This window comes from Neovison vison, chromosome 5 (genome assembly GCF_020171115.1).
Source record: "Neovison vison isolate M4711 chromosome 5, ASM_NN_V1, whole genome shotgun sequence".
NCBI classification, from domain to species: domain Eukaryota; kingdom Metazoa; phylum Chordata; class Mammalia; order Carnivora; family Mustelidae; genus Neogale; species Neogale vison.
The window spans coordinates 105,475,762-105,497,409 of NC_058095.1; the positions used below are offsets into that span (position 1 = coordinate 105,475,762).

General features: G+C 46.3%; 1 protein-coding gene across 1 annotated transcript in view; it reads left to right on the forward strand.

Annotated features, from left to right (window-relative positions):
• Positions 1–21,648, forward strand: part of LOC122907061 (guanylate cyclase soluble subunit beta-2-like) — a 59,633-nt gene that overhangs the window by 30,492 nt on the left and 7,493 nt on the right. The window contains exons 5-15 of the mRNA XM_044249670.1: positions 2,209–2,308; positions 3,357–3,553; positions 4,520–4,631; positions 5,859–5,962; positions 7,516–7,732; positions 9,290–9,610; positions 12,543–12,691; positions 13,238–13,384; positions 15,259–15,413; positions 16,711–16,862; positions 19,354–19,449. Coding sequence (XP_044105605.1) covers positions 2,209–2,308; positions 3,357–3,553; positions 4,520–4,631; positions 5,859–5,962; positions 7,516–7,732; positions 9,290–9,610; positions 12,543–12,691; positions 13,238–13,384; positions 15,259–15,413; positions 16,711–16,862; positions 19,354–19,449 — 1,750 coding nt within the window. The remainder of the gene's footprint in view (positions 1–2,208; positions 2,309–3,356; positions 3,554–4,519; positions 4,632–5,858; positions 5,963–7,515; positions 7,733–9,289; positions 9,611–12,542; positions 12,692–13,237; positions 13,385–15,258; positions 15,414–16,710; positions 16,863–19,353; positions 19,450–21,648) is intronic.

Genomic DNA, 21,648 nt, shown 5'->3' on the forward strand with positions numbered 1-21,648 from the left:
CTAGGTGGCTCAGTCTGTTAATTGTCTGACTCTTGGTTTCAGCTCAGGTCATGATCTCAGGGTCGTGAGATCGAGCCCCCGAGTCAGGTCTGTGCTCAGCGGGGAGTCTGCTTGAGATTCTCTCTCTGCCTCTGCCTGTACCTCTCCTCACCCTCTCTCTCTCTCTTTCTCTCTCCCTCTCTCCAAATAAATATATAAAACCTTAAAAGAATAGAACTTCTCAGGGTGTAAGTGAGGGTATTTTGCACATGATGACATGAATAAAATATATAAATGTTTTAATATGCAAGTTGTAATTAAACACTGGCAGTGATACCTGTTAGCTGTCGAGCTTTATACTGCACAGAACATTCTAGATTGTTTCTTTAGGCACAAGTAAAATAAGATAATGCTGACTTTTCTTTGTCTGCCTCTAGTCATCTGTCAAAGCCTTAAGGCATACGTTTCTGATTTTAGCTGTGCCTTTAATCTTGCTTTTTTTTTTTAAGCCAACTTTCATTGGGTGCTAATTATGAGGCAGACGTTGGGCTAAGTAATTTATAATCATTGACTTATCCTCCTGACACCCCTAAGATTAGGTATTCTTATTTTTTCTCATGATATAGATGAGAAAAAGGTCCAGAAAGGTCAAATAATTGCCCCAGTTGCCAGGTTATGGTGGCTGAGCTGGGATGCAACCCCACATAAGCCTATCTCCCAAAGATCATGCTCTGTCTGTTTCCCATTATTTCCCTTTGCCCTGATTCTCCACTTCCATAAAACTCTATTTTAATAATAAAAAAAACAAAACAAAAGTATTATCTTACTGTTCAGAGAGTTGGATAGAATTAAAATCACAGACTTTGAGCAGCATTTCTGGGAAGTAGCTTAGGCTAGGGGTGAGGACTGAAGGTGGAAGTGATAGCAAGAGGCTGTGAATTTTCCTAGAAGGAAAATTCCAGACTCTGTTATTTTTTTCACTATGCAGGGCTTGGGCAAAGTTTTTTAAATAACTTTCAATCTCCTATTTTATTACGTGCTTTTTATATGTGTTGCCTCAAATCCTCTTTATATATACATTTATTTATTTATTTAATATTCTTAAATTTTTAAAAAATTCTTTTTAAGTTCTTTAAAAAATTTTCAGTTCTTTAATTTCTATATTTAAATTCTTAAAAATTATATATATACGTGTGTGTGTGTATATATATGTATATATATAATTTTTTAAAAGAAACTCATTTTAACTAGAAACCCTCCTACCATAGAAGAAAGCAAATATCATGGTAGGAACCCAGCTCCCTAAGTCTCCTCCCTCACTTGGACCACAGGCTGTAAGCCTGGGTGTTGAGCTGCCTACTAATTAAGGTTGGGTGGGGGAGGCTCTTTCTTTTCAGAGACTCCCCCAGGCAATGTCTCCATCTTTATTTCTTGACATACATCTACCATGAGATGGTGCATACTTGAATGTCAACATTTGTTCCCCGAGAAAGATGATCTCTTCCGATGTATCTTGATTTTCCAAATGTGCAATGTTACACCGCAGACAGCATGTGACTTCCAGGATGAGAAATGAAACTCTTCTCCAAGTCGCTCTGAGCGCCTGATCTTTCAGAGGGTGAAGATGCCCATGGTCACCTGCTCACAGGCCAACCGGCTGGCCCGCCCTGGAGTGTGGCTAGAAGCAGCGCACAGGGTGCGAAGGCTCACTGGGGTCCATATTTCTTGCGCCCTTACTTCAGCCTTGACTCCACTGAGCCTGTTTCTTCCTCTTTTTTTTTTTTATTTTTTTATTTTTTAAAAGATTTTATTTATTTATTTGACAGAGAGAGATTACAAGTAGGCAGAGAGGCAGGCAGAGAGAGAGAGAGAGGAAGCAGGCTCCCTGCTGAGCAGAGAGCCCGATGCGGACACGATCCCAGGACCCTGAGATCATGACCTGAGCCAAAGGCAGTGGCTTAACCCACTGAGCCACCCAGGTGCCCCTGTTTCTTCCTCTTTAAAAGAGAGCTAACACTTGCCATATAGAATGGGTTAGGGAAGTAGGGATAATATCAAATTCCTGACATGTAGGGGTCAAAACCATGCTGGATTTTATGTGATTGGAGAGGGGCTGGAGATACAGCTTTCTGTGTCGTTATGGGTAAGTACTGTTGTGCACAAAGCCTTTAAAGTATAATTTAAATAACTTGGGTTTCCTGGGAGAAACATGTCCTGTCTTTCAAATAGGAGATGAACGCACCATCATTCCGTGTGGAGAAAGCAGCAGATGGGAAAATGCTTCTCCATTACTACTCTGATAGGAGTGGTCTGTGCCACATCGTACCAGGTATGGGAACAGCCCCACCAGCCCCACAGTTACGACGTCTCTGGAGTTCTCCTCACAGATTTTCCAGGATGGCTAATAGCCCACTCAGCTCTTCCATTATCCGATTCTTTGTCATCTTGATCATTACTCCCAAAGCCTTTGGGCTATTAAAATAAGTTCCCAAGGTGTCAAAAGAAGGAACAGTTTCCATTTTTTTTTTTTAAAGATTTTTATTTATTTATTTGACAGAGAGAGATCACAAGTAGACGGAGAGGCAGGCAGAGAGAGAGAGAGGGAAGCAGGCTCCCTGCCGAGCAGAGAGCCCGATGCGGGACTCGATCCAGGACCCTGAGATCATGACCTGAGCCGAAGGCAGCGGCTTAACCCACTGAGCCACCCAGGCACCCCAGTTTCCATTTTTTATTTTAACATTTTGAACTACATGTTTACATAGTTATGATGATTCTGCATATTATTTTGTATCAACATTTCTTCGTGTATTTGGCATTATGGAGAAAAAGCATCCTTCTATGTTTCCACATGGTCCTTTAAACTCATTTTCAACTGCCGAGTGATAAACCATATTGTAAATAATGAGTCCCCCGTTGTTGAATTTTTAGTCGATACTACTCTTTTGTTATTGCTTTGGTGAACATTTTCATGCACAATTTTCCCATGCTTATATTATAACTCCGGGATAGATTTCCAGAGCACCTCTTTTTAGAACATGGTCCTTAATGCTTTTATAACTAGATTTTGTTTACATTATTTCTAGAGTTGGTTTAGTGAGTTAAATGTCTTCCTGAAATAAACAAACAAATGAATAGATGTTAAACTAGAAATTGGAGTGGCAGGGCTATATTTGTTATGCAGACATATATAATTTAAACCACTACCCGGAAGTTATTTTATTTTTAATTTTATTAATCTGTCCTCTGTTGCCTGTCTTGATGCAGGGCCTGGGCTTAGTGAACTCTGGGATATTCATCTGAAGTCTAACTTGATTATAACTTTTGGTGGCAAAACTGCCTCTTGCCATCCCTCACCGTGAAGTGTCCTTCTGCTGTAGGTATCATTGAGGCTGTGGCCAAAGACTTCTTTGACACTGATGTGACCATGGATATCCTTAACATGAGTAAGGAAGAGGAGAGGACAGGAAAGAAGGAGCATGTTGTGTTTCTGGTTGTGCAGAAGTCTCACAGAGAGTTAAAAAGGGCAAAACCAAACCGGAAACAAGACAATCAGGACATCCTGAGAGACCAAGAGGTACTGGGTTTGCTATGTCTTCGGGAAGCACAGATCCTCCTAGTGGAAATGCCAGTCTCAGAACAATCGATGCAACAGAACCAAATGGACCTTCTAATCGTGGATTTAAGGCAGAGCTTCTCAGCCTTAACACTACCGACATTTTGGGCCAGATAATTCTTTGTTATGGTGGGCTGTCTTGTGCTCGTCTAGTAGCATTCCTAGCTCATCTACCAGACGTGAGTAGGACCCTGCTTCCCTGCTCCTTAGCTGTGGGAATTAAAAATATCTCCAGGGCAGTGGTAGGGACAAAATCATTATTGGTTGAGAATGGCTAGGTTAAGAAAACTTGGATAAACACTGGGAGGTTTTCAGGGACGAACTTCAGCCTGGAACATTTTCACCTCTAAAAACACCAATATGAAGGCCAGTCATTTGGCTTTGTAGCTTATTTTGCAATCCTTCTAAAATAGATTGACCTTTCAAGCCCTTAGCGCCCACTTCTAGAGCTGGGACCAGTTGGGAGTCTGGAGTCAATTCCTGATCCTGTGATGGCTGCCTCAATTCCAACTTGTAGAGTGAACGTTTTCTACTTAGGTCCTACATATATCCACAGAGCTTATGCAAGCATCCCGATGATTCTGTGTCTCCTGGAGCACCCAGTGTTTATGTCCTAGAGCATTCAAAGCCCCCCTCAGAGCGCTGGCTACAGAATCTTCAACCACAAGAAGAGAAGATGTTCCTATGTGATTTTCATGCCAGCCCTATCGTGAGATTTGTAAGAAGTCCTTGCTGCCTTTGGCAGAGAAACAACAGGAAGATTAACTAGGTACAAATCTTAGGGACAAGAAAGTCTTGCTAAGACTGACCTTGTGTGGCCTTGCTGTTCCACTGGTCCCGATTACAGCAGAATGGGGCTTGTGCACCTCTAGGCACATGACTAGTCCCATGACCAGACACACATGCTTTTCTTTTTGTCACCTACAGGCCATGGAGGCGGCTTTCCTTAGGATGAAAGAGAATTATTTAAGTGTCTCTGTCTGTCCTGTGAAGAAATCACACTGGGAAATTGTGAGAAGCATAGTCATGTTTGGAAAAGGTGAGTGGGCTGTTTTCCTGATTGTGACTCTTGGAGCAGAGTAATGGCTTGGTGCACACAAATGGGTCAAGTCTTCCATGATTATGATGTCATTGATTTCTGCAGAGCTTGGATTTGGAGGCAAGATTTTTAACTTTAAAACATCAGACTCTAACTTGCCTTCCTTTGTCCCTTTTGTGCTGGGTGACCCAGAGAGACACAGTCTCCCCGATAATCAGGAAAAGCCACTGGAGAGAGGATGGGAATCAGTCCTAGCTGGGGACTGTGTTGAAAGGAAGGAGGATGAGAACTGACATATTTTCAAAAACAATGCATTTTCTACAGCTTCTTGGGCCTTCGGGACTGGGATGCACTTCTGATCTAGAAGTCTGCAGTTAATAACCATGGTGTCCAGTAGTGCAAAGCACACTGGATCAGGAGCCAAGAAAGCAGATTTCTGGCTTTGTCCCTGAGGCGCTGTATGGCCCTGAACAAGGTCCTCCATCTTCTGCATGAAAAATGAAGGCGTCAGGCTCTGAAGGTGCCCTTGTTGACACTGAGCCCATCCCATGATCAGCACTAATGACTAAGCCAGAATGGGAGCCCCACCCCACTGGGAGCCCGGAGCTAGAGCCCTCCCCATCTTGCCCCATAGGTCCTGGTGACATGCATCTGGGAGGAGGTCTGCAGGGCTCAAAAGGCTGCATTCTGAGTCCCTCAAGCCATGGCAAGCGAGTCAAACACGCAATTGACATCCTTTGTCTGGGAGATTTTCATATCAAAAAGGCTCCATTTCGAATCTCTACCCCCTGCCAAATAGGGCTGTTGGTTAAATTTTCATGTGCCACCCAAAACTGTCAGTCTAAAAAGCTCCATGGCAAATGTCCCTGACGCTGGCCCGGGCACACACGCTCTGCTCTGCTAGCTCATTGTCTGGCTGTCACCGTTTCAATGCCGGCTCTGTTTGCATGGCGAGACATACTCAATTGGCTCAGAAACTCTTCAGCGTCGGGCAGAAACTTGGCAGGGGGTAGGGGGGTACTTCTCAACCTGGTAGCAAGTTTTCTGTTTGTTTTAATTTGGAAGAATTGCTGTGGCCATCTGGAGACGCTAAGGGAGCCTGTGATAGAGAGTGGGGACTGCTCTTTGCCCATGAACGTTTAAGATGCTATCCCGAGCGAGCTCTGCTCTGTGCCAGGTTGGTGGCGTGAGCTGCCTGTGAGCAGGACTCTCTTTTTCTGCACCCAGGGCATCTCGTAAATACCTTCGTGCCAGTTTATCCTGAGCAGCTCTGGATTGAACAGAAGACGTTCTGCAATGCTTTTCCTTTCCACATTGTGTTTGATGAATCAGTAAGAGGCCCCTTCCCTCTGTCGCTTGGATTAGGGATAAGCTGGGAAGGGAATATGTTGTATAGTCTTTCATGGCTGGTGGGGACTTTCAAGTCCCTGAGGAGTCCCCAGGGTTTGGGAGACTAGGATTTAGCCTGGTGTGACGGACCATTGACTTCTTTTTCATTTTGGCATCCTCCAGAAACCAGAGTGCAGGATCTTCTCCCATACCTATGGGTTGGGGACAACACCAAGGAGACTACACTAGGGAGTACATGGGGGAAAGTTTGTCATTAGAGAAAAAAGACATAACGCCAAAGTTCACGACACCGAGAGATGAAAGAACACAGTAATGACAGGGTGAAATTTTAGATCAGGGTCTTTGCCGTCCTCGTGCCATTGTGGAAGGCTCAATCCCACCAAGCTTCTCTTTCTACAGCTTGAAATCAGGGGAGAGGTCTGTGCCAACTCATGCCACAGTTTTGTGGGTGCTGTAAGGATGACCATTAATGGAAAATGTTTGGTGTCAATTTCCTTGGCAAAAATTATGTCAACTGAATTGATTACAAGCTCATTTAAAGGGCAGTGAGGCAAAATAAATTTGCTAAAAAATATCAGCTAAAATGGCCTTCAGGTAGTTGCGATTTTCTTTGATATTTATTTGATCTGTTGGAATCATCAGAGACCTGTTGGAATCATCACCTCCAGTGGACTGCTGGATAAAAGTTCTATGAAATTTACTCATTTGAGGGTCTTCTCTGCTTGCAAAGAATCGATCTAACTGAGGAAATCAAACACTCCTATAAGAAACAACTAAGGAATGATAAAGTAATATGCTTTGGCATTTCCCCGGTGCTATGAGGATATTATTATTGTTACTATTAATGTTTTAAATTCTGATGTATCTGAAAACTGCTTTTTCTTTTTAAGAATCACAGAAAACTTAATGATAATTATTCTACAATGTTAAGTCAATTTCTGTAGCCTAACAGACAGCCCGGGGTTAGTGATGTTAAGTATTATGGGCAGCTTATGTAGACATTGGACATTTTATGTACAGGAGACTCATTTTGCTTCTTCCTTCTGTGTGTCCTCTGGAGGCAACAGTGGAAGATATCTCCTCACGTCTGTGATGGACTCCTTCACCTGGGGCCTGGGTGTCAGATCTAAGCTCAGAATTTGGTAGTTTCTTTATTAATGAATTCTAAAGGGAGGGAAGGCAGAGAGAGTCAAAGACAGGGAGAGACAGAAAGAGACAGAAACAGAGAAATCCCACAGAGTTAGAGAAGAACTATCAACCCAGTTGAGTCTTTGAACAGTCTCAACCCAGTTGAGATTTCTTGTTAGTAAGAAATATGTTTTTGAGCACCCTATACTATCCTTTCCTCTTTCAGAGATTAGCTGCAGATTTGATTTTTAAAATAATATTTATTACTTCTACGGTATCTATTCCATTAGTGACCCCTTCTCCTCCTTAGTGAGTCAGAGAGGATACGGAGTGGTATTTCCAAGGGGAAGTGCGTGGTGCAGGTTGCTTTCTGTTTCCTGGTCTCACATCTGTCCTCTGTGGATAGCTGAGGGTCAAGCAAGCTGGAGTGAATATTCAGAAGTATGTCCCGGGACTCCAAACCCAGAAGATTCGATTAGATGAGTATTTCTCCATCATTCATCCCCAAGTTACCTTCAACATTTTCAGCATCTGCAAATTTATCAACAGTCAATTTGTCCTGAAGGCACGAAGAGAAAGGATGCCTGAGGCATGGAAAAGTCAGCCCGCACTCAAACTCCGAGGTAAGGAACTCACCCCTCCCCTCATCGCTCTCTGCCATCTGGGCCATTGCTCAGACAGGCACAAGGCAGAGTTTTCGGTTTTTTCAAAAAGTTGCATAGAAAGCGGGAGGCTGCCATGGGAGAGTTGGTGAGAAGCTTTAAAGCCCCATGGGACCCAAGCGGTGGTGCCGGGGTGGTGCATGAGGAACAGATTCAGGAAAGAATTAAGGTAGAAGTTGGCGATTGGATGTAGAGGTTGCAAAAAAGAGAGAATACTGAGGCTAACGATTAGCTTTCTTGCTTGGGTAACTGAGTGATAAAACTAGGTAACTTAGGTAACTAGCTGAACAGACATGCTGTGAACTCCTTGGGGTCAGGGACTTGGCCAGTTTGAGTCACTGCTGCCTCCTTAATACCTAGAATAGTGTGCCTGGTTCATAGCAGGGGTGAGGGGCAAGGAAATAAGCAGAGGGGACTGAAGGTGAGTTCAGCTGTAACCATGTGTAAATACTGGTGAGTAGTTTAAAAAAAAATCACTGCTGTTGGGAGTATAAATTGTCACGATCATTTTAGAGGGCATTTTAGCAATATGCATCCAAAAACATTAAACGTGAGCATATTGTTTGTCTCAGTAATTCAGTTTCTAAGATTACATCCTTAACAGAATAGGCATGATTATACACAATGATTTACCTTAAGCTTGGCCATTGTCATGCTGTTTATAGACTGATAAAAGGGACCTAATATAATCAGCGCTAGCTAGTTGGTTGAATAAAACATGGCATAATCAATGCAGCCTGCAAAAAAAGTATGATGCATACCTGTATTTATGCTAGGGAAGGATATATCTATTATAAATTTAAAGTGCAAAATTCAGATTACAAAAAGAAGATGGCAGAAAACCCGTTTTTGGTAATTACCTGAGTGGTGTGATTATGGGCAACTTTTGTTGTTTTCTTTGACTTCTTTCATTTTCTGCAATGCATGGATACTCTTTTTATAGTGAAATAATAAACGTTTCTTTTTCCTTAAACGTTTTAAGGAAATATGCACTTGAGTGCAGGAAGCAGGGTTTCTTTGGAAATTCAGATTCCTCGTCAGCATGATGTAGGATGCCGCTGTGGAATCCTAAGAGAATACCAAGACAGAAACCTGGGGAACACTAGCATTGACGGAATGAGCAAAAAAAGACCTTAAAGGGAAAATTGAAAGAAGTTGGGGGAATCTCAGAAACAAAGCAGTGTCAGAGAAGTCTCCGGAAGTGAGGTTACAGGAAGGGGGTTTCTGCATGACACTACCCAACAGCAGGGGGGCTCAGGAGGTGAGGGAGACAGAACTTGTGTTGGAGTAAGTGGGCCACATGTAAAAAGGTAAAGTAAAAAAGGGCACCCATGAGACAGGGAAGAAGAGTAAGTGGAGACAGGAAGTATGGATAGAGCCCTCAAGAAATGGGGCTGACAGGAAAGGCATGAGACTGTGCAAGGGATGAAAGGGCATATTGTGTGGGTGGTGATCTGGTGAGCTGTGTCCCCTTTCGGCGACGTGCTCTGTTGTTGCGTTTTTCTCGGTGACGGGCAGGCCAGATGATCTGGATGGAGGCCGTGGGCTGCATGATATACATGTGCTCCCCGAAGCTTCGCAGCCTGCAGGAGCTGGAGGAACGCGGCATGCACCTCTCCGACATCGCCCCCCACGACACCACTAGGGACCTCATCCTCCTGAACCAGCAGCGACTGGCGGAGATTGAGCTGTCCAACCAGCTGGAGAGGAAGAAGGAGGAGCTGCGGATCCTCTCCAAGCACTTGGCCATAGAAAAGAAGAAAACAGAGACCCTGCTTTATGCCATGCTGCCGGAACATGTGGCCAACCAGCTGAAGGAGGGCAAGAAGGTTGCTGCAGGTAGAGCTTCCCTTCCCTGTGGGGGACCTCTGCGCGGGAGGTGGTGTGTCCCCACGGTCAGGGCGCAGGCTCTGAACCCGCACAGATCTAGGGCTGGACTGGGGCTCTGTCCCTCATTCGTGACATGACCTTGGGCTGGCTACATAAGTCATGTGGCCTCAGTTTGCTTCTCCCAACAATAAGAATAATGGAAAGAAAACAGTTGTGAAATATGGATTAAATAAAAATACCCGTCAACTATGCCCACCTATATCACACTCTCTAAGACCTGAAAGTGTGGCCTGAGCCTGGCCTGTCTGTCTGTTGGGGATCATGAATAGAGTTGTGTGTGCTTGGACTGGGAATAACACACCCACACCTTACATAAGTCACTGGGTGCCTGGAAGGACCAGTCTGGGAGAGCAAGCCGTTTATGGAGGAGAGAATGGCATGTTTACTCTGAACTCCCTTTCCATCTGGCATGGGTGTGTTTTCGCCCCCAGACATCCGTGGGAAAGCTACTGAATTTCAGGGTGCTGCCCTGTGTTGACCCAAAAGAGTTCACGGTCTTGTGGGTTTGGCAGCTATATGCAGGATCTATTCATGGGGGACAGGGTAACCAAAGGAAAGGAAACTCGTGTGGGTTAAGGAGTCCTGATTGCTCCAGGATCTGGAGTAGACATTTTCATACAGGCCATTCCATTTAATTTTCTGAACTTTTCTGTGAGGGAGGTGTTATTATCCCAAATAGCTTTGTAAATTTATGTTCACCCCGGTTTATGAGTAAACGAGCTGAAAATCAATCAGAAGTTATCTAACTGCAGAATTCATGCTTTGTCTGTTGCAAAGGTATGGAAACACAGATGCTAGGGAAGTTAATAGTAAGTAGAAGTCGGAGAGAAAGACACAGGGTCAGGGGCTATGAGGCTTTACATGAAGTGTCTGACACTTGAGTTAAACCTTGAGATTCTACTTCAGGAAAAAAAAAAAAAGAGGGATGAGGCATTGCAGGAGAATGGGATGACGGAGCAAAGGTGGGGCAGCTCGAACACCGTCTGCAGGGGACTGTCCCTAGAACGTGGGGGGACGTGGCAGAGTCATGCCAGGTGGGGCTGGACACTTAGGGTGAGGATTCCCCGAGGTTTCTTTTTCTTAGAAGGAAAGTTTCATGATTAGTTTGATGAATATGATTCTGGCTGCAGGGTAGTGAATGCACGAGAGGGAGACAGACAGAAAGCCTGTCCCAGTACAGGTGAGCAATGGTAAACGCCTGAATTAAGACCCCACATATGGGAAGGGTATCAGCAGGATTTTCATGACCAAGAAGACAGGAGAAAGGAAGTGGGAGGGATCAGGGTTGAGTGTGAAGTTTCTGGCATAGAGACACATGATACATTTATTTTAAGGCCGAACCAGAAAGAAGAACAGGTTTGAGGGGAGGATGGTAAGGTCGGTTTTGGAGCAGCTGAGTTTAAATGCCGGTGGGATACTCCATGTAGCATGACCAGTAAGTAGTTTGGAATTGTAGGGAGAACTCAATGGAAATTTCTAGGGTAAGCTATCAATCTAGAAGTTGTTGGGAATGTGGGTGGTGGTTAATCACGGGCGGTATGAGTTATAAATAAGGTCATCTGGGGCCATGAGGTGAGAAGGGAAGAGGGTTAGGCATTGAAACTTAGGGAACACAGCTTATTTGAGAAGGAAGAAACGTCATTGGAATATATAAAACAAGATCAGAAAGGTAGGGAGAGTCTGAAGAAGAATGGTAGACCAGAAGCCAAAGGGAAGAGAAAGTTACATGAACAGGAGGTAATTACCAGAGGTATAAATAATACAGACAATACCCAGCTGTGTTCAAGGAGTCATATATTCAGTTATCTAATAAATATTTACTGAGCATCTACTATGTGCCAGGCCCCGCTCTAGGGACTGGGAATAGAACAGAGACCAAAATGGTCTCTCATCTCATGGATCTTATAGTCCAATGAGGAAGACAGGCAATGAGCAAATAAACAATCCCATATAATCCCATATGTAAGGCATACGGGCTTGGGGGCAGCAAAGAGGCTAAGAGGACAGGGTCTCGGGACTGTTATTTTAAATAGAGTGGTAAAGGAAGTTCTCATGAGGTGCTTACATGTGAGATGTGAGACAGAGCCCCTTGGATATTTGTGAAAAGAGGGGTCAGAGAGAGAAAGCACCCAGTGCCAGGATGCCAAGCAGGAGGCACTTGAAAAACTCCAAGGAGGCCAGTGTGGCTGGAGTGGAGTAAAGCAGAGAGAGCGGTGGAGATGTGAAGCCAGAGAGGTGGTGTGGACAGAGGGGGCCCCTCACTGGCCATGGTAAACATTTTCTGTTTTAGTCTCAGTGTGATGGAAGTCATGGATGTAAGGCAGAGGAGTTGGGGGTCTGACTTAAGCAGGTCGTCTAGCCGCTCTACGAAAATTAGCAGGACTGGAAGTAGCCTGACAAGTTGGGAGCACATGCTGAGGATATGGTGGCCTTCTCGCCATACGAGGGGAGCGGAACTCACTACCTCGTGGTGACCAGTCTCTGCTGTCGCGGTGGGCAGTACGCCGCCCTGCTCCTGGGTCTCTGCCTCAGCCCACTTGCCAAGGGCTTTTTTGTAAGCCAGGGCCTGCTCAACCCGTTTCTGCCCTCCCATGCCTCTCGTCACACCTTACAGGGTGTTTGATGACACGTATGTCTCCTCCACTGGACTGCGAGCTCCTCAAGGGCCAAGGTCCTGTCTGTTTCATGTTACGTGATTCTCCCTGCATGAAGGCTGGTTCGTAGTGGGCATTGGGGGACCCGGTCTCCTGGCTGAATGGCATCCGGCTCCTTCTCCCCAAGGCACAGTCAGATTTGGTTCCCAAAGGACACCTGCACCTAGAATTCTTAGGATTATTATTCCCTATCCTGGACTGTCACTGACACCTGGTTTATGTTGCAGGGGAGTTTAAAACATGCACGATTCTTTTCAGTGATGTGGTTACATTTACTAACATCTGTGCTGCCTGCCAACCTATCCAGATAGTGAAGATGCTGAATTCCATGTACTCCAAGTTTGACAGACTAACCAGTGTCCACGAGGTCTACAAAGTAAGTGTCTGCGAACTGTGGGGGTGTGCTGCCCCCAGAAAGGGCTGCGGCTCCGGACTCAGCTTTCTGGACCCTCCCCTAGTCTGCGGTTTGGTGTGGATGGGAGTGAGGTCAGCAGGTAGAGCTAAAAGGGGATTGGAGCTATTTTAGGAATTTTAGTCTTTGCAGAAATTCTTTTATGATTCTCAGCACTAAGGCATCTTTGAAGGGCACCCTGTTTTCCCAGGGAATAATTCTACCCCTTGAATTCAGCAAAAAGTTCAATCTAAATAATGTATATCTAATACGTAGTCATACACGAACCCAGGAGCTTCATCTTCTCTGGAACTTGTTTCTGCCAGAAGCAGAAAGGCCTTTGGGCTCTCTCATGGTTGTTTGTGGAACCATTTTTCTTCTCACCCCTTCCCTCATGCTCCTCATCCTCCTGGCAAACAAATACCAGCTTTAATGCAGTCCTTCTGTCAATGCATGGAAAATGACACAAATATTTAATCATGTGTTTAATGCATTAAGGAGAGGCTCTGAATGCTTCTTTTCCCCTTCCAGGTGGAAACCATAGGCGATGCCTACATGGTGGTGGGGGGCGTACCGGTGCCTGTCGGAAGCCATGCTCAAAGAGTGGCTAACTTTGCCTTGGGAATGAGAATTTCTGCAAAAGAAGTCATGAATCCTATTACCGGAGAACCCATCCAGGTAGAGAGAAACTGAGTATTTTGCTGAATACGAAGCATTTCACACACAAAAAGGTAGAATTCTGCTTATTCGTCTGTTCAGGGGGTTACTGGGTATGTTACAGTAGTTAAAATGGGTAATTTTTCCCACCTCTTGTCTTCTCTTGCACATGTTCTAAGTCATTGAGATAATAGTAAGGTTATCATCATCCCAAGTTCTCTTCAACTTCAGAGAAGGTCTTGGAGCTTGGGACTTTCATGTGATTGACCGCAAGCTTCTTTGTCTGTAGTGTTGAGCTCAGCTCTCCATTTACTCTGCAGGGCTCAATCCATCTTGATAGTTGTTTTTGTTTTTTGTTTTTGTTTTTTTAAGTAATTCCAGGTTTTTAATTTAAGCATTTAGTTCCACAAGTGTTTCTGGTTTACTGAATAGCCTTCCCACCCCAAAGGAAACTGTGTATTCAACATGCCTTCTTGGAGGTTCAGGAGTCAGACTGAAGGGGGAAAATGCCCTCAGCAGTAGGCTGAGACACCAGGGTGCCCTGAGATATTTAGAATAGCTTTCCTCTTGCCACGTGGCCCTGAGCGAGACATCTGCTCATCTTTCTCCCAGGAACCTACTCTTCCAAGCACGGAAGTTTGTTCACACTCTAAAAGATGGATAATTTTGGAGAAGAAAAGTAAGCATCCTCTTCTGTCTGCTCAGCAGATCCTAGCGGCCCTGAGATGTTTCAGAGCAGTGTTTCTGGGGTTTAAAATGTAATCCCTTCTCTCTTTCTGGCAGTCAGATCTTCAAGATAAGCTACCCAGCCAACTCAGAGTAAATAAAGACAACTATAAGATAGAATACAATTTTTCTCAATTACAGCCCCTCGGTAGGAGATTCTGAAGCCGCATTCCACTCACCCTCACGATGAGTCCAACATTGGGAAATGCTGCACGTTCTGGTGGTCGTGCCCACTGTAGCCTTCTGAGCAAAAGCTGGCTTTAGGTGGTTGCAGGAAGGACACATCCACAGTACTCGGCCCATGTAAACACACAGATACATCTGTGGAAAAAAAGCCCCAGTAAAAAATCAAGATGGGAGGGAATGAGGGAACGAGATAAGAAGGTCAGATAAGAGATCCGAGTTTTGGTTAAAGGGCTGTAAATAAAGCCACTGAATTACTGAAATTATACTGCTGTGTAAATAGAATGTGTGTATAGGGTGTGCGTGTGTGCATGTGTGCGTGTGTGTCTGTGTGTGTGTGGGGGTGGGTATGTGTGTGAGATAGCTACAGAAATGACAGTAATGCTACACCAATAAGAATGAAATTAAACAATGCATTCCTGGAAACTTTCCTGGTGGATTTACTAAGAAGAAAACAGGAAAAGATGTTATCAAGTTTAAGATAAGAAGAGGGACCTGGTTAGGCACATCATTGACTCTCCACCAGAAACAACATACCATGTGGGTTTATTTAAGGAAGTAGGGAAAAGGACTTGAAACATTTTGTGCCTCCATTTCAATAATTTTTAAATTAGGACTCTTCGAGATCTTCTATTATTTCACTCATATAGCATTCAATATACATGAGGTCGTACTCTGCATGAGGCGGAGATACTCGGTGTTGGACAGGCTCCTTTTCTTGTAGGAACAGGCAAATTCACCTTTGGGAAAAGAAAGAAGAGAGTGGTTACCCCTGCAGGGAGGGCTGGAGTTCCCTGGAAAGGAGCACAAGATAATCTTGCGAGGTCATGAAAGTAGGCTGTGTTTGAGTTTTGATTGTCAAAACTCCCGGAGCTAACAACTTGAGATCTTTTTTGTTTGTTTGTTTTATATAAATTATACCTCAATTTAAAAAGAAAAGCAGGAGTATTCGATGGTCTTGCTTCAGTGAGGTTTTCTCTGTGCAGATCAGAGTGGGCATCCACACGGGACCCGTCTTGGCAGGGGTGGTGGGAGACAAGATGCCACGGTACTGCTTGTTTGGTGACACCGTGAACACAGCTTCTAGGATGGAAAGTCACGGGCTCCCCGACAAAGTGCACCTCAGCCCCACTGCCTACAGGTAGCCCTTTGTGCATTCATGCCTTCCTTTGACTTTCCCTAATTCCAGAACACAGAGAGTGCCTAGCCGCCATGGGACACAGGTAGTAAAGGAAAGCCATGCCACCCTGGCTTACAGAAGACTTTGTGTCAGAGAGTAAATACTCCAGAGCCTCTCCTGTATGACACCTTGACTCCCAAGGAGCTTCCGATCTAAAGCAGGGATTGGCAAAGTGTATGGGATTAAAGCAGGAAATAATGAAGTGGGAAGGTTTTTTCCTTCTGTTTAGGATGGAAGAGACCTTAGCTGGCTTGTAGGTTGAGGGAAGGATGCAAATGGTGGGAACTGAAAAGAAGGGGAGAGGGGGCTGATGTGGCCAGCCCTCAAGGAGGTGGGAAGGGAACAGAGATCAGGCGTTCTTGCACAAGACATCTCAGCCTCAGAGACTGGGGCAAAAGGGGAGTGTGGCCAGGAGGGGGTGAAATGCTGTGGGGTCTTGCCTGTAAGTGGCTGCAATTTTAGAGAAGAAGTACAAAGGTCACAAAGGAGGAGGCAGAGTCAGAAACCTGAGAGTGAGGAGAGCGGGTGCCAAGTGGGGGAACTAGAGGAGCATGGTGAGGGTCTGAAATCTCCATGGAACTGGTCAAGGGCAAGGGAAGGTCAGTGAGTGCTGAGAGCTGCCAGAGGCACCCACCTGACCGTGAATTCGATACATGGCTGGTACGCACTGTTCTGTGGTTTCTCTCCAATACCCGGCAGCGACGAGTAAATAAATGAACAAGCAAACATTTTCCAGTTATCCCATAGCTCTGTCTCTTTTCACGGTCCCCTCCCTATATTCCTCCCTTCAGTTCCTTGGCAACCAGAAGCCATGGAGAGAGCTTGGGGGGTGAGGATGAGCATGCTGACCACATGGGGTAATGGGGTGCTTGGGGAGGCTGGAAAGGAGAAAGCTGATTTCCAAGGAGCCTCCTGTTTCAGAACCACGCAGGGCTGGTGCACGCGTGGCCAGAGAGGACATGCAGCTGTGGGTATGAGCAGGGTGTTGGAGGGAGGAAAGGTGGGGTAGAGTCACAGGATTTGGGTGGGTCCTCTGTGCTCTTACTCTGCCACTTGAGGTTCCCTCCTCTCCTCAGCTGCCTCCCTGCCCCTCTTAACCAGCCTGGCCAATGTCCTGCGGTCACCCTCCCCTCCCACAATCCATTGTGTGCCCCACGGCCCAGACTTCTCCTGCATCACCCTCTCCATTGTATCCAACTCTCAAGTTGCAGACCTCCGATCTTCGGTAATTGGTGCATATTTTACCCCCTCTGTGCAGCGCTCTGGAAAATCAAGGCTTTGAAATAATCGAGAGGGGTGAAATTGAAGTGAAAGGTAAAGGGAAAATGACCACGTACTTTCTGATCCGGAACCTACACGCCTCAGAGGATGAGATCATGGGCAGACCTCAAAGCCTGCCCGATCGGAAGGGTGAGCATAAAGGAAAAGCCACCTCTCGGTGTTGGATATTTTTTCCACTAACAACTTGGGTGGTTCAGTGTGGCCCTTAAGTATGCAGGCTCTGTCATCTTGACATCTCAAGGATCAGAGCAACCAGGATGAACCCTTGCATCCTGGCTAGTCTGATGTTCCTTGAGCTGGGCTGATGGGCCCAGGCTAGAGGGTCCCTCCTGCATTTGTTTTCCAGCTTCTCTCCTGCCCCAGAAAGGGGCTCTTCCCATCAGCCTCTCCTGCAACTGGGGAACAATGTTAGAATCTCTCCCTGTTCCCCAGCTTCGAATGGGCTTTCCTCACAACCTTGCTCATTTGCTGCTGGCTTCTAAAGCTGGGAAGAAGGACAAGATCTGTGACTCACCCAGCTCCTGGAATGACAGGAGAGGGAGTTTAGGTTAAAACAATGGAGCGCTAAGCCAGCCCGGGGATCACCACTAGGCTCACTGGACTCACATACAGCAGCAGCTGGACTCCGACGAGGAGGTCCCCATTAGCTGCCCTCCACCCCAAGGGGCTGGGGCTCCTTACCATCTGCCCTGGTTAACGCAGGGAGGTGCTGACCCCAGAGGGAGACCCAGTAGCACAAGGCAAACCTTCCTGAGCCTCCGAAGCAAACTGGAGGAGGAAATGGATTCCTTTAGACAGGAGCTAATCTCTAGCTGATCCAGGGGCCTGCAAAGGAAAATCTCGAAATCCAGAGTTTTCTCATTGCTAATACACACAGGATGTCTCTTTGGGACACATGAATCACGGTTACTAGTTCAAAAAGTGAGGCTATACCAGTAAAGAGATGGGTATTGGAAGAACTTTTAGACTTGTTTTCATAGCCTTTTTGGTGCATGTTAATATCCCCGTGGACTGCAATAGGTTTTGGCCACATTTTAGTGCTAAAGACACTGAGATAGAAAGATGTAAATTAAAAATTAAAAATAACTTTGGCTACTAAAGACCAGAAGCCACTCTTAACAGAGTGTTGGCCTCTGAATTTCTAGGCTTGGGATGCCTCGCCCATGACATCACCTTCTCCCTCTCCACAGGGAGGATGGTTAGGAAGGGGTGAACAATTTCTTTGTTGTCAGAACTGGACAATGTAAATGGGGAGAGGTGTTCTACCACCTGATTGTGGGAGAGAGGAGACAGAGCCGGAGGCTTTCACACCAGGACAGGGCAGAATTCTACTCAGAAGTTGCTCTTGGCTCAAACTGGATACCACTTTCTCCTGTTCTGCCTGCAGGGGTCCTCAAATGGGAAAGTCTGACAAACAGATTTCTAGAACATGGTGTGGGTCAGTAGACTCCAACCCACTTCTCTGAGTTGTAAAAACCAAACAGAACAAAAATAACTGACAGTAGAATATGAGTAAGCTTGTTTCAGTTAAAGATCTCAATATGGACCCCGAGACAGAGGAGAAAGGATGTGAAGGAAGGGGAGGGGTAGCCCCTTATGGACCCTAACCAGCTTCTCCGTGCAAGCTGGGAAAAGGCACTCTTTGGGTAGGTAACCCTCCAGGTATGGCTTATGATAAAGGAAAGTCACCTGCTCCTCTGGGCTGATGTCAGCCCCCAACCTGAACTTCTTGGCCAGGAATCTCTGTGTAAAGAAAGGGCACAACCCTGTGTGCAGAACCTGGAAAGATCTCTGCCTCTTTTCTTTTCTTTCCATGCTTCTCTTGGCTTCTCATGCCCCTTTCTGCATCAGGCGAGGGTCTCTTGCGATAAGCCTCAGCTGTCTGGCCCTGGGGAAGGCACTGCCTGTCCCTCCCATCCCCACTGCAGTGTGGTGCTGGGGCCGCAAGAACGGGAACCCCATTTACTTCCAGTCCAAGTCCCTTGGTCCCACACAGCAAGACTGAGTCTCTCAAAGCCAGGGATGGAGGATGGGGATGCAGAGACACTAATATGCACGCTACTGTTCTTCCCATACTGGCCTCTTTCCTCTGAGGATCTTCTGTAAGAGACACACACTGGCTTCTTCGGGTGATTTGGGGGACGTGTGGGAGGAAGACCAAGAAAATGAGTGTGAGCAGATTGGAACTGCAGCCAGCACTCATCAGTGGTTACAGCAGGGGGACAGGGTGAGAAGGCCTCAGCAGGGACCCTCCTGGGTTCTCATCAGCCCGCACTCCTCCCCCACCTGGCATGAGGGGACACCCAGGAAGTGACAGAACAAGGGACGGCATCCCGGAGTGCTCTTCCTCAAACCATTCTCCTTTCTCCCCTTTGTTCTCAAAAGCACGTGCATTTGCTCCTTCATCTTCTAGCTGGTGAAGGCATTAGGCATGTTAAGTGTCCTGCGTCCCCCCAGCAGCCGGAACCACTATCCAGTTGGCCCTTCATACAACGGGCACCCAAGGAAATACCCAAGGGGAGACTGATGTTCAGAGGCATCAAAGAAAGGTCCCCCACCTCTGCAGCTCATGAAGCCGGCTAGCCATTCTCACTGTCCTTCCCCACATGCCCGTTTGCAGAAGCAAGTGCTCCAGGAGGTCAAGACAGCAAGACTGTGGCCATCATGCGGTATGAGGATAGTGAGCCACTGCCCCCGACGAGCGACAAGGCAGACGGTGAGTTTGCAGAGCCTTCCATATACCCGCAGCGCTGTGGTGCATGGAGGGGGAACCGTTGGGCTTGGAGCTGTGGCTCAGAGCCAGATGGGGACAGATGGAGTTTGGGGTCCTGAGCAGGATGTTCTGATGTTGCTCATTGCATCTTGAACACAACCCACCCATCTCCCCACCCCAAGTGTGCGGGGGGCCCTCCTTCTGGAAGGGTTCTCTATGCCCTCCCTCCAAATGAATGTTTAGTGCTCAGAAAAACATACTGGTCTCTCGGTACCCAAGAAACAAGGCTTGTCTGGACACCATGCTCTCAGTTGCACACCGCCTCTGAACAAGGAGTGCCAGAGATTTTTTGCACTGTTCCATTACAGGGTGAGTCAGAGCGACTTCGGAGCAGTGACAGAGTGTAGACCCTATGACTCTCTTCTCTGGTTGTCCCTGAAGGTGGTAGGAATGGGAGTTTTCCTTCCACCTATGCCTACTCTTAACTGCCCTGGTGAGCAACTCAGCTTCCTTAAGAGCCATTTGCAGCACTGACTCCCCCGGGTTTGGAGGATGGGGACACAGAGCTGTGATGAAGGACAAGGGATGGGTCTGCAGAAGGAACTGCTGTAGGGACACCCCACTGCCCCCCCTCAACTTGTCCCCTCTGGCTTTGTGCAGCCACTGCCACCCTCCTGCTTTCTGGAAACCTCATGCAAGAGGGTCCAGAGGGGATTAAGCTTTTGAGGCGAGGCAGCAGCGTCTGTCTGTTAAAGAGCTGGTTATTTTTATTAGATAGTATCTTTTGAGACATTATGGTTATGTTTATTAGACAGTATCTTTTGAGTTTTGCCCGAGACCTTGGCCTTGGCATTGGATGTTGTTGCGATGCCTGAAGACTTCCTTCCAGTTCAGTCCCAGAATCTGAAGTCGAGGGAATGATCAGCACCCTTCCATTCAATTCTGAGAGGAGACAGGATAAAAAGTCCCTTACCCTGATCGGGGCTCCTGGGGAATCTTGGACTTTGGAGCATGAGCCGCTCTAAGCAGACTTTTCGCCATTACTGGGAGGCATTGCCCTCCCCACCCCATCACCTTCCTTCCTACAGTTGTATGGTTCTGAGTGATGTTCGCTCTTTGATGTTATTATAGTCTGTTATTACAGCATGAGATTGTAATGTTCATCTTACATACGGGATTATAATTCATAGGTTCATTTAACAGCATCTCTTAGAAAACTGCTGAGGCTCCAGGGAGACAAGAGAGTGGAGGCCAGGCCCTAGGCTGGGATCTGTCAGTGCTCACTGAACTAAAGACATGAGTCCCTGCTTCATGCGGCCTGCATTTTAGTATGGAAGATAGATAACATGTAGGAAAATAAGATCACTTTAGATAGTGACAAATGTTAGCCAGAAAATAAACTGAGTGATGGAGAAGAGAGGGCCAATGAGGGCTTCTTTGGGGCTGAAGCATTTGAGCTGAAGTGTGCAAGAAAGACCAGAGCCAGCCATGAGGCTATCATGGGAGCTTCCAGATAGCTCCATGGCTGAAGGCAAACATGAGCTTAGCAAGTTCAAAGAAGACTAAGAAGGCCATGTGTCTAAAGAGGGGTCGAAGGGGAAGGGAGCGGTAGGGGAGGAAGTCAGAGTGGTCTTGAGCATTCCTAGCCACATACAGAAAGTCTGAGAGTAAGTAAGAGGCAAGGTAAGGAGCTGCTGGGACTCCATGGGAACGTTCCCCAGGAGAAGGTCTCTGGCACTTGCATTCTGAAATGACTGCTCCGTCACCAGCTCAGGATGGGAGGTCTAAGAACTTCATGCTCCAAGAAGATGAACAAACTCATTTTTCAGACTTGTGCTACATGGGGATCCCTCCACAGAAGAAACCAACAGGTCTGAGCAGGGCTGGGATTCTTGCTTAAAAAGAAGAAGTTTCTCAGGCAGGTTCCTGATTTAGTAGCTCCTGCAGCTGCTGCTTCCCTGGACATAAACCAGTATCAACAACCACAGAAGGAGAAACTGAGGCCACTTCAGTTTGGGGGTGAAAACTGGATGTTTAGAAAAGAGGCATTTGTTGGGCAACTAGTTAGTGCTGGGCATTTTACCCACTTTATCTCCCTTGATACAACAGTCCCTTGACTATCCCTGTAATAGATGTAAGAAACCTGAAGTTCAGAAAGGTGGTATCATTCAGACAAAGTAAATGAAAGAAGTTGGACTGGAT